Genomic DNA, 12,286 nt, shown 5'->3' with positions numbered 1-12,286 from the left:
CTTACTGCTTGGCATGTCATGGGGCGGGGCGGGGCGGGGGGCTGAAAAAAGTGATTTCTCACCTGTGAGGCTTCCTATATATGGCAGATAATCTAACAGGCTACAGGAGAAGCACCTAGATTAGCGTCAGATAGCCTTTTTCTTCATAACATCAGGCGCCTAATGACATGAGGCAATTCCTTTGGCAAAAAAATAAGTTTCATTTCTCCCCCTTTGTGTCCCTACCCAAGATATCGATGAGTGCTCCCTACCGAACATCTGTGTTTTTGGAACTTGCCACAACCTTCCTGGCCTGTTCCGTTGTGAGTGCGAGATAGGCTACGAATTGGACAGAAGTGGCGGAAACTGCACAGGTAAGACATCTGTTGCCGTCGGAAGCTGCCCCTGGGTGCCCTGGGGACCTGGCTGTTGGGGCCTCACTGGAACCTCACAAGAATATTCAGTCACAAAAGAAAAGTGAGGATGAAACAACAGGAACCACAGAATAAATTCCCTGAAACTGGCTACATGTAAGGATGCACAGGAAAGAATGGCAGGCCTTTGAAAGAGCAAGATCTGTAGCCTCACAGGCAAGCTCATGGCTGCCAAAGAAGGTGCCAGAGGTGCTCTGGCTGTAAGGTTTCCTAGCTATTCCTTTTCTCCTTAGGCACATTTTCAGAGAGTTTCCCTTTGAAGGCCATGCCCTGCACTGGGATCATGAGTTTATCTCCTTGCACTTCTCCACTGTAACACCCACTTCTTGCCAGCCTGACCTGTCTGTAGTCGCCAGAGAAGGTGATACAGAGAGCTTGCCTGCAGATTCCTAGCATATAGATGGTTTTCATGTAGATCAAGGGACTCTCAGGGAACATAAGAAAAAAAATTAGAAGAGCTAAAGCACCTAAGTAGACTGTCACTTGGTTCCCTTTGGCACTGAATTAGGGACTTTGCAAGACATTTGCAATTCTCTTTCCCAGGCCACCGTAGTCCACTCAAGGATATTGAGGAAACATGATCTAGGATAGGCCCAGGATTTCAGGCAAAATATGTGTTTTTTCCACCTACCTAAACAAGCTATGAGTCAGTGGCTCTCCAGATTACAACCACTACCACCACCATCATGACCACCTCCTTAAAATAAGTTTAGACCAGGGTTCTCCTCCCCAGGCATTTTTCTCCTGTGTTTTTTTTCTGAAAACGATGATCACACCAACCTGGGCCTCTAGCACACCATGGCCCATACCCCTTCCTCAGTACCCCAGATTACCATCAGCATCATTCTGTCTGGTCTCATTTCCTTGAGTCTGCCCTACTGCTCCACATTCATGTGCAATCTGAACAAATGAATTTCCTGCAGTGGAACCTATAAGAGGGTTACCAGATCCAAGGCGGGGTGGGTGGGAAACCTGAGAGGAGGGTATCACCCTCAATCCCCATTCCCTTCTCTCTGAGTCAGCTTGTCTGTTCTTGAGCATTTCGTGAGTGTTCAAAACAGACAAAAGGATTACACAGGGTACTGTTTGCCAAAACCCATGTCCTAAATCTGGAATCCTGTGCATATTTTTGGAACAGAAACTGAAAGGGAAATATTACACACAGCCTTAGTGATGGGAGAGTAACTCTTAGCAGCTTGAAGGAACACGCTAAGCCTCATGCATATGTCTGCACTTGTACTCAGCTGGACCAAGGCAAGCATGCCCAGTTGGGCCAGCAGCAGAAGTTGCCTGCCTGCTCCCAAGGCTTCCCTGGGACATCTTGCTCTAATTTGATGAAATAACAAGCCACACATATTAAATATATTTTCTTAAAACCTGTGTCTGAATTTTTGGTTGACCGAGGTCACAGTAGTGTTTTGCTTTCAGTTACCTTGACTGGAATATTTTTCCTAGTTCCAGAGTTATATTTTCTCCTGATGACAAATTTGAATGCTAAATGTGTTCCAGGGGAAAAAGACCAAAGACGATGACCTATTTCCTTCCTGAGGGGTTTTATTTCAGAAGTGGAAGACTGTATCCCTAGGGGTCATTATAACTAGTAACTCTTAAAATTCTTGTTGGGGGCCCCAGGTTCAGTGCTACCGTTTTGTGGTGATGTCTTCCCCACATTGGCTGATAATTGTGCCCCTCATTGTTTGGTCTTAGATGTTAATGAGTGTCTGGATCCAACCACATGCATCAGTGGGAACTGTGTCAACACTCCAGGCAGCTATACCTGTGATTGTCCTCCCGACTTTGAGTTGAACCCAACTCGAGTTGGCTGTGTCGGTAAGATCTTAAAACTTCTTAGAGAAATATACTTTTATTTTTTTTTAAGCAGCACTGACCATTCCACTCTCAAATTTTAAAAAAGTGATAATGTAAAAATTTAAACATCTTCTAAGTCTGGTTTGTACTTTCAGTTATTTTTTTCTATACGTAAATTCCCAGTATATGTGTTTGGACACTTTTTAGTTTCCTAGTAAAAGTAGATTGTGGTTTTTAAACGGTTTCTTAAAGGAACTTGAATTTTCAATCCTCATATAGAGAGAATCTTCTTGATACTCTTTTGTTTATATATGGAAACAGATACCCGTTCTGGAAATTGCTATCTGGATATTCGACCTCGAGGAGACAATGGAGATACAGCCTGTAGCAATGAAATTGGAGTTGGTGTCTCCAAGGCTTCCTGCTGTTGTTCTTTGGGTAAAGCCTGGGGTACTCCTTGTGAGCTGTGCCCTCCTGTGAACACATGTAAGTGAGCATCCTCCTGTTTATTATTATTATTCCACTCAGGCCAGTTCTCCTTTATAGATCCACAGGATAGACATCACAGAGGGAGAGAGCTGCCACCAGTCCCTACTCTTCGATCAGGGAAGGGAGATCAAACCTCTTAGCTCTGTTGAGGGACCCCACTACCAATTTGGGTCTCAGAAATATCCCTAGTTGGCTTATAGTAAATGGTCAAGTGGGGCAGATATTATTTCACTTCTATCTGAGTAAAAAGTAGATAGCATTATTTTAAAGAAGATTTTCCAGGCTAGGTTACTTATAGAATATTGCTTACCTTCCAGGAACACATCAATTTATCTCTCTTGTCATCTGTTGGCTAACTTTCAATAGCTCTAGGACAGACTAGAGTGTCCTGGGTGAAAGAGAAGCAATTGGTCAAGTGTGAAAGGGAAGACTCTTTTCTGTTTTTGTGACATGACTTGAAAGAAAGCTTTAGAATGTGATTTTTTAAGGACATAAATAAGTCTTCTAAAAAATATAAAGGGCTTCTCATTTTTCTAAGTAGGTCCTATGTTAGGATTCAGAGCTGGGTATAGCTTCTTAGGCAAAGTTTAGTGGTTCTGCTAATAGTGTGTATTAGGATAGGTACTGATTCTTTCCTTGCTGAAGGGTCATTTAATACACTTGTTCTAAAATTATTTGTTGAGTACCTAGAGTGTGTACTTTGGATGCGCAAAGATGAACTAGACTAGATTCTGCTTTCCAGAAGTATACAGTCTAACAAAATATGATCCAGACAGAAAAGCTATAATTCAGCATAAATCTCAATAAAGGAAGAAAGAAACAGTTACAGTGCCATGAGCAGGAGAAGAAGCACTCCTGGTTCCAATTAGGACTCTATCACTTGCCGCCCATGTAACTTTGGGCAAGTTACTTAGCAAGACTGAGTTTCATCATTCATATAATGCCTTATAGGATTAAGAGAAGTCATTCGTGTCAGGCACTCAGCACAAGGATGAATGCTTACTTAGCAAGCACCTCCTTCTGTCTTCTCTTCAGAAAGGAAACTCAGTTCTGAATGGCAGAGGTGGTGATGAATTTGTTTTTTGAATGAATTTTTGATGAATTGTCCTTGAAGGAAGGGTATGACCTGAAAGAGAAGAATAAAAAAGAGTGAAGATTGCAGAAAGAGGAGAAAAGAAAAAAATGAGAAACGGATAGTTAATTTTTTGATATTGAAAGAAGCAAGCCAAGATTTTTAAGTAGGGGAGTCAGCTCTATTGATTAATAATGATTAGCAAAGCAATAGAGGTCCACTCTACCCCAAACTGGACCAGAGCTAGAACTGGAATATATGCACGTATACACTTAGGTGTATACACATAGCATCCCAGAAGGCCAGGAGAGGGATTATCAGATTTGGGAAGATCAGGATAGAGTATAAATGAGCTGATTCTTATTGAAGCTCACCAGGATGACACAGCAGAATTGGTATATTCTTATTTGCGTGTTCCTCTATGTATCACACTGCTGGTGGATGGCACTGAAATAAATGTTTTTGATTGAAATACTTGAATGACAGAACTAATGGAGGGAATCAAAGGACACTTTAGAAAGTTGGTTTGGGAAACCAGAGAAATCAATACTGCCCTCCATAGAAACAGGGGCAAGAAACATCTCTAGGCATTAAAGAGAAAAGTACAATGGGAGGGACACCTGGGTGGCTCAGTTGGTTAAGCCTTTGGCTCAGGTCATGATCCCAGGGTCCTGGGATAGTGCCCCTCTTGGGGCTCCCTGCTCAGTGGGGAGTCACCTTCTCCCTCTGCCCATCTCCTCAGCTTGTGCACTCTCTGTCTCTCAATCAGTCAATCAATCAATAAATAAAATCCTAAGAAAGAAAGAAAGATGAGATGGGAACCAAGAAATAACATTTTTTCCTAAGTTTTTGTTTGGAGAGGTTTTTGGAGACAGGCTGATCAACATTACTAAGGAAGGAATTACAGCCTACAGAAGTAAGGCTGAACAAAACAAAAATCAAAGAGTTCTCTAGGAAGTAAAAAGGGGAAGAAAATCTTTACAACAAAATGGTGACAGCAACAGGGAATAAAATAGTTCCCAAGAACTTGAGGCCAAGAGATTAGATGGAGAGTCCAGAGACTAGGGACAGTGGCTTACATTTATTTGGCACACATAGAAAAAGCCATTTGAAAATAACACGTAGACATCAAGTTGTTAACTTGCTTATGACAGGTGGGGTAACTGCTGAAGATTTGTGAAAATGTTGCAGTTGGATGCATCAGTATTTGTCTATTTCTAGAAGTTTTAGGTTCAAAGGAACTCAATTTGATTTTTTTTTTTTGTTTCAATAGCTGAGTATAAAATTCTCTGTCCTGGAGGAGAAGGTTTTCGGCCCAATCCTATCACTGTCATATTGGAAGGTAATTCTGTGTCCTTGATCTTCAAGTATGCACATTTTGAACTTCCTTGGGTTTATTTACAATGCTGAAGAAATGCTACTGTTTTCATTGTGACAGACATTGACGAGTGCCAGGAGCTCCCAGGGCTGTGCCAAGGCGGGAAATGTATCAACACGTTTGGCAGTTTCCAATGCCGCTGTCCAACTGGTTACTACCTGAATGAAGACACCCGAGTGTGTGATGGTAAATGGTCCTTCTAGGATTATAAGTTCTTTCAACTATTGAATACCAACCTCAAAAATCAGCATACAGTCACCAGTAAAACTAAGAATTTAGCAATATAGTGCAATGGTCTAAACATGAACATAGCCAGGTAAATATGCCACACATGGGGCAGATGGCATTAAGGTTACTGACATGCTGTCATTTCCAGTACACCCCAGATCTTCCTCTTTTTCTAAGAAAAGTAGAATTTGATTATCTTGGGCCATACTCCCACTGATGCCTACAGTTTTCTGGGCTCTTTAGAAAAGCTATTTTTGCCAGAGTAGCACAGAACTCATTTCAGTGACTTCTATATTCTGGGAAGTTCTGAATTCCTCTTCTTCGTGTTCTTCAGCACTTATCTGTACTAATGCATTGAAATGAGCTTCCCTTAAAAAGGCAGCCTCTTTGGCTTTATGATGTAGATAACTCCTCTTTATCCTGTGTTACTGGAAAGATGGACCACTTTTGGCTTTCAGAGCACTTGGACCATAGACCAGGGTGGGAGAGATGGTTTCCATCTATATGCAGGAGTCACATGACTAGTTAGGGAAGATATCTCCGTGTGTCCCAGAGGAGAAATGTTTCTCTGTCTCTCCAAAAGGCTTATTAGGTGACCTCGATAAATGATGTCATTGGATATTAGTTGAGTATCACAATGTAACCTTTGACAATGACACAATTGTAAGACCTCTGGAATTAACAAAGATTAGAATCAACCCCTATGTTTGAAAATGGGGACAAAGGTGTGAAATACCTACTTTAATACCTTACCAATGCAGGTTCTTGAAACCAGTTGTTGATGGCTTCAGGGCATATCATATCCTTCCATAGATTGTGTGAACATTTGAAGCATTAGCTGTCTTTCTGAAGGATATTTGAAAATTATAATTTGTCCACATTTCCATCTCTGCATGCCTTTGAGAATGTTACAGACTCATTTATTAGGAACTCATTCCAGAAGGCAAAACCTCTTTTTCTGGAGCTTCCTTTCCTGAAAACACACATATTAGCATAGACAAAGTACACTGATGAATTAAACATCTATTTTTCTTACACGGATTTCAAAGTGCCCCTGTGGCTTTTTTCCTCAATTGTCAGCATTTATATGGACCCTGAACATTAGCCATTCCACAGAGTGAAGTTTTCATATTCACATACCACTTTCTATTTGGATTACAGATGTGAATGAATGTGAAACTCCCGGAATCTGTGGTCCAGGAACATGTTACAACACTGTCGGCAACTACACCTGTATCTGCCCTCCAGACTACATGCAAGTGAATGGGGGGAATAATTGCATGGGTAAGTCCAAGCTTTTCTAAAGCATGCTTGTTTGGTCCTCATCTATGAGGAGAAAAAGAACTTGTAAGCACAGCAGTTGGTCCTTAGTGTTACATTACTCATCAGACCGAGTGCTGTCTGCCACCCTTTCACTGTCTTTGTGAGGGCCTCCTCCCTTATAAACCATGAGCTTGGCCTTTTTTCCCCACCTTGTGTGGGTGGTTGGGAGTTTTCTTTAAAATGTAATGTTGGAAAATCCCAAACAACAGTTTAATAGTACTTCTTTTGTTTGACTGGGTGTATCTTTATACAATTATATTTACAGCACTGACCTACAGTATTAAAACATCATGAGTCGGAAATGAGAAAATTGCTGCCAAATAGCAGTGGAGAATTGTTACTAAGAGACTGGGTGGAGAGTTGTATAAAGTTTATTAATGCTGCAGTTCCATAATGACTTAGTTCTGTGGCACAAAATACCAGGGAATACATTTCTCAAAGTCCCCTTTCATATGGCAGCATATGTGGATAGAAAATTGGGTAAGGGCAGGCCAGGCCATTCTTGCTCTCATCAAATTCACAAGTCACAATAAAATCCAAAAGAAATACACTCCTTGAGAATCCCCTTAGAAATCGGTCGTGCTTTCCCTATGACATCACCAACCCCTTCTCTCTAGATATGAGAAGAAGTTTGTGCTATAGAAACTACTATGCTGACAACCAAACCTGTGATGGAGAACTTTTGTTCAATATGACCAAGAAGATGTGCTGTTGTTCCTACAACATTGGCCGGGCCTGGAATAAGCCCTGTGAACAGTGTCCTATCCCAAGCACAGGTGAGTTGCACCATCACCAAAAACATAGGTTGGTACATTACCCATGGCTTATTGGTGGAAATAAGTCTCAGCAAGGGAAGAAAAGGGCTCGTCATTTATCTTCCTAAGCAAAAATTCGCTCACAGAGACAATTGTTTAAATTCACTGTTGATTCTGGTCCTTCCAGCTGAAAATTGAGTCACAGAACACACTTTCTAACTTGTTCATTCACCAGACTGATAGACTCAGCGGATCATAAGAATATAAACATTGTTAGTGTTATGGCGTTCACCATGGAACTAAAAGACTGGAAACATTAAGCAAAAGCAATATGACAAATAGGTGAGCCATATCCCTATTATTCTTCCATATTTATAACTGGTCTTGTTCCAAAAAGAATTTAAGGCAGCCCACAAAGATTTGAATGTAAAATAAGAAGGCCTAAGGCAAATGGCAAACAAGGGTAAGAAACTTGGAGCAAGGAGCGAGGCTAATATGCAAAAATCCAAGCTGGGAATTTCTACACTCTTGCCAAAGATGAGCAATAAGTTTGGCTCCAAACTTCCTAGCAGCTCATATAAAAAGCAAGAGATAATCAAGTCTAAGAGTCTCAATGACTACAAAGCAAACTCAACACCAAGCAAAAGCACAACTCTTCTTGAAAGAAATTTTTTCTTATATCCTCATAGAGAACAATCTATATGATGTTATTTGTGTAAAAACAACAAAAGTCTAACCCATGTCCTTGGAGTAAATGAAGTGAATTGGCGCCTGGTTCTTAGATGGTAAATGATGACATTATCATTTAGAGTGAATGAACTGTGATGCAGGTATTGCTTAAAACATTCTATAGTACCTACTCCATTTCCCCACAGTGATCTGGAAGACATTAAATCTCTTGTCTAGTGCTATCTGACAACACATAAAACAGAATATTCTTTTTTAGTGAAATATACCAGTTCATCCAGTGTTTACTCCAGAAATAATGTAATCATCATCACTTAGCATTACCTATGAGTTATCTCTGGTCTGTCTTTAGACCAGGCGTTGGCAAAACTATAGCCCATGGACCAAATCCAGTCCGCTGCCAATTTTTCTATAGCCCAAAAGCTAAGAATGGTTTTTACATTTTTAAAATGGTTGGAAAATATCAAGAGTAGTAGGTCATGACCTGAAAAACATGTGAACTTCAAATTTTCGTGTCTGTAAATAAAATTATATTAGAATATAGCCATACTAATTTGTTTACTTATTTTCTATGGCTGCTTTCATGGGATGGTTGAACAATTTTAATAGAGACTACACAGCCTGCAAAACCTAAAATATTTACTCTTTAGCCCTTTAAGAAAAAGATTGCTAACTCCTGATTTTGACCAGTGGTCTTCAAATCTTTTGATTACACATACCTATCAGTAAAAAAAAAAGAAACTAGCGATTACATGTACTTGGTGTGTGTGTTTACATGTAAAAGTATATGTGTATATGTCTCTACACATTTTTCAATTAGATAAAAAATGCATGTATTATTTTCATACAGTGTTCTATTAGAAAATATGCACAAGACTAATTTTTTAATTAGATTTTACAAAGAGAAATAGAAGTCTTAGTATTTTTCTTTTTTATCTTAATGGATCATGGTTCTTCTACAGACTTCTTGGCAACCCCTAATAAAGATTATCATTTACTTTCAGAAACATCTGAGTTTTTAAGAACTTAAGTATTCTAAATATAAAATACAAGATTCCTTCTTCGTGTTGAACCTAGCCAAATCTGGTCATGGCTTTTCATTAGGTATATGGTCTGCACACATTTTAGGAGTTCCTGAAACTTGTCTGGATGACCAGTGTTAGCTTGGCATTATACTTGTTATTTAGATGTAGGCACTCAAATATCAAGGAAATAAGGCACTGGGGGAAGAATATGCTACATGTTTTATTAAAATACTTCCAGAAACCTTTTATAATTTTCAGTGGGTTTGACCAATAGGACAACCTTGAGCTTAGATCGATGCCATGCTCTATCAATTAAATTACACTCAGGATCTGGAAATACAGGACCTCAGAGTTCAAAGGGACTGCAAATGGCACTTAGTCCATCCTTTATTATCAACTTTGATGAATTCGGGCACATGAGAAGAAGATAGAGGGTTGAGGGAGGGAGAGAGAAATAACGAGAGAGCTGCACCAAATGAAATCCAGCTCCCCGAATTGAAGTAATGCCACAAATTGGTTGTTTGAACTGAATTAGTCATTAATAGACTTGATGTCAAGAACTTGGCTAGATTTGCTATGGTCTCCCCCGATCTACTGAGGAAATGGCTTTTGTAAGCATTCCTCAAATCCTAGATCTCTTACTATGAATGGAAAGAGGCACTCTTGTCAGTCCCTGGGTTCAGAGCTGAACAACATCCTTCTAGAAACCCAAATTCCTACAGGCAAGCTCATACAAATGCGTGGGCTGTGATAATGGAGACCTTTACTTTTTCCTCAGTATTACGTCAACATGAGTTCATTCCATTCAGTGTTTACCTTCAGGACAAGGTTACAACATCTGTGGGAATTTTCAGATTTATTTCTTATTTTAAATTCTTCAAAATACAGATAAATATTTTTCAAGACATTTATGAAGTTCTTTCAGCCTAGCCATTGCTCTTTGCTGACCCCTATTCTCGCTCCCCTCACCCCATCTTTTTTAATTACTACAGATGAATTTGCTACACTTTGTGGAAGTCAAAGGCCAGGCTTCGTCATTGACATTTACACCGGGTTACCTGTTGGTGAGTTATGATGTCATTGTTGGAATTTTCTGGTTTTGCCTTTGTGTTTAAAAAAGGGAATACATACCCTTATTTTCTCAGTTTGCTTTTTTTTCTTCTTAGAAGGAGAAAATCATTAAACAATGCCATTTAGCTTTATTGAAACACTGATTCTTAGTTTGAAACAAACTACAAACACCCTGTGTAGCTCCACCTAATTGGCAGCTGCATTTGTTGCTCGTGATTAAGGGGACTGGGAAGCTTTTCCCAAAATTACAATCAAGCTTAGTTTAACCAACCCTAGGCATCAACAAAGAGAGAGATTCTGGGAGTAGGGCCAGTTGACGTTTGATTTGACTCTAATTCCCAATCTTTCCTTCTGACTAAGACATGAGTTTAATATGACTTTTCATACTGATCTCTAAGTGTAGGTTGTTCACATAAAGCCCTTTTGGGGATCAATTTTATCTCACATGGAATCTCCTCAGTTCATCTACTTCGGGAATTTCAGATGTGAACTAAAAATTCTTTCCAATCGGAGGCCCCATCTGGTAACTGGAGCAGAGACCACTGCAGTGTTAGAGATGCTTGTGCAAGATTCAGAAGTATTGCACAGCGTTCAGCCAACAGAGGCAAGGCCTTTGTGGTTTAAAAGCAAATAACATAAAAGTAGATGGAAAGCTATTGCATTCTCAGACTTTTTCCCCAGTGTGATTTATATGCATCCTTAGATGCCCCTCTTAAGTCTGAGCAATTGTGTCTAGTAGCAAACATCACCACTTGCTTGTTCCACCTTATTCCTAATAAGTAAACTGAAATCCACATCAGCCTTTCCAATGACCTTGTTTAAGAAAACAAGGGTCTGGTCCAGCAATCAGCCTGGCTACCTTAGTGCCAAATCCATATGGCTCCACAGGCTAGTCAACGTCCAAAGAAACTTCATGGTTTGGAAGGAAAAGCTGCTAAATGACATTGGCATGAAACACCTGGCCCTCGCTGCTTTGTTTTTCCCCTTCCCAAAACAGATCTTTTCATCTCCCTAGAATCTCTGATCCAAAGATAAGTGGTCTTTAATAGTAATGGTTCTTCATGGACAGACCAGGCGTGTCCCCCAGCAAGGCCTGCCCTCCAAGGTTGGCAGCAGGTGAAGATTCAAAACAGTATCGACATCGTCCACTAGTTGAGCTGGAGACATCTCAGACATCATGTAGTCCAAGTGCATTGCTTTACAGCTGAGGGGACAGAGGCCCAGAAGGGGAAGGGACTCAGCCGAGGTCACCTAGCTAATTAATAACAGAGCTGGGACCCAAATCCAGTCCTGACTCACAGCTTGCTTTGCCTCAAGCTCTTGAAAGCTGGAAATATGATAGTTAGCAATATACTTATTGTTACCAAATTCCACCATGACAAAATATTTAGATGACTGAGAAACTTTGTTTTATTTGAGTTTTATACTCTCCTTCTGAAAGTCTTAAGATTGTTGGCATATAGAGCCCATTCGTATGGGGTTAAAACTATAGCAAGTTTATTAATCTTGTCTTAAAATATAAACTTCTCCAAGTTGAAGTTCAAATGAAATCCAGACAGGAAAAGAAAATATAACTTTTAATATGTCCTTTTGCTATTTTATGCCTGACAATGGCTAGAAATTGGACCCAGTCTGTTTTTGTTAGACTTGATAATGTATCATTTTTATTTAAAATAAATGAATGTGAATATAATGTTTCATGTTTGAACTAAAAGAATATCATCTGAATTGTTTGTTTGCTGATGGTACATTGTTGTGATGTTACTTTGCAAAACCTTTTAAGAACATGAATGATAAATGTGTGAAAAATCCCAAAACACAATCACCTGTATTCAAAATAGCAATATACACTAAACTTTTTTTTTCATTAAAGAGATCGATTTGCCTTTAAACAAAATCAAACCCTTTAGAAAAGGGTCTAAAATAAACCTGTGGTCTGTCAACTTTCTCCTTCAAAGCAGGCTGGCTTTAGAGTATGATTATTCTGAAAGCATGGCAGCTCTTGTAAGCTTCCCATGTACAACTGTGGCCGACTC

At 39.8% G+C, this 12,286-nt stretch overlaps 1 protein-coding gene across 1 annotated transcript in view; it reads left to right on the top strand.

Moving 5' to 3' along the window:
- FBN1 (fibrillin 1) overlaps positions 1-12,286 on the top strand; it is a 223,186-nt gene that overhangs the window by 167,302 nt on the left and 43,598 nt on the right. The window contains 8 exon segments of the mRNA NM_001287085.1: positions 231-353; positions 2,121-2,243; positions 2,544-2,708; positions 5,057-5,125; positions 5,222-5,347; positions 6,551-6,673; positions 7,330-7,488; positions 10,172-10,243. Of these exon segments, the coding sequence (NP_001274014.1) occupies positions 231-353; positions 2,121-2,243; positions 2,544-2,708; positions 5,057-5,125; positions 5,222-5,347; positions 6,551-6,673; positions 7,330-7,488; positions 10,172-10,243 (960 nt within the window).

This window comes from Canis lupus, chromosome 30 (assembly GCF_011100685.1).
Source record: "Canis lupus familiaris isolate Mischka breed German Shepherd chromosome 30, alternate assembly UU_Cfam_GSD_1.0, whole genome shotgun sequence".
In the NCBI taxonomy this organism is placed as follows: domain Eukaryota; kingdom Metazoa; phylum Chordata; class Mammalia; order Carnivora; family Canidae; genus Canis; species Canis lupus.
This window is presented reverse-complemented; position numbering and strand designations above follow the sequence as displayed.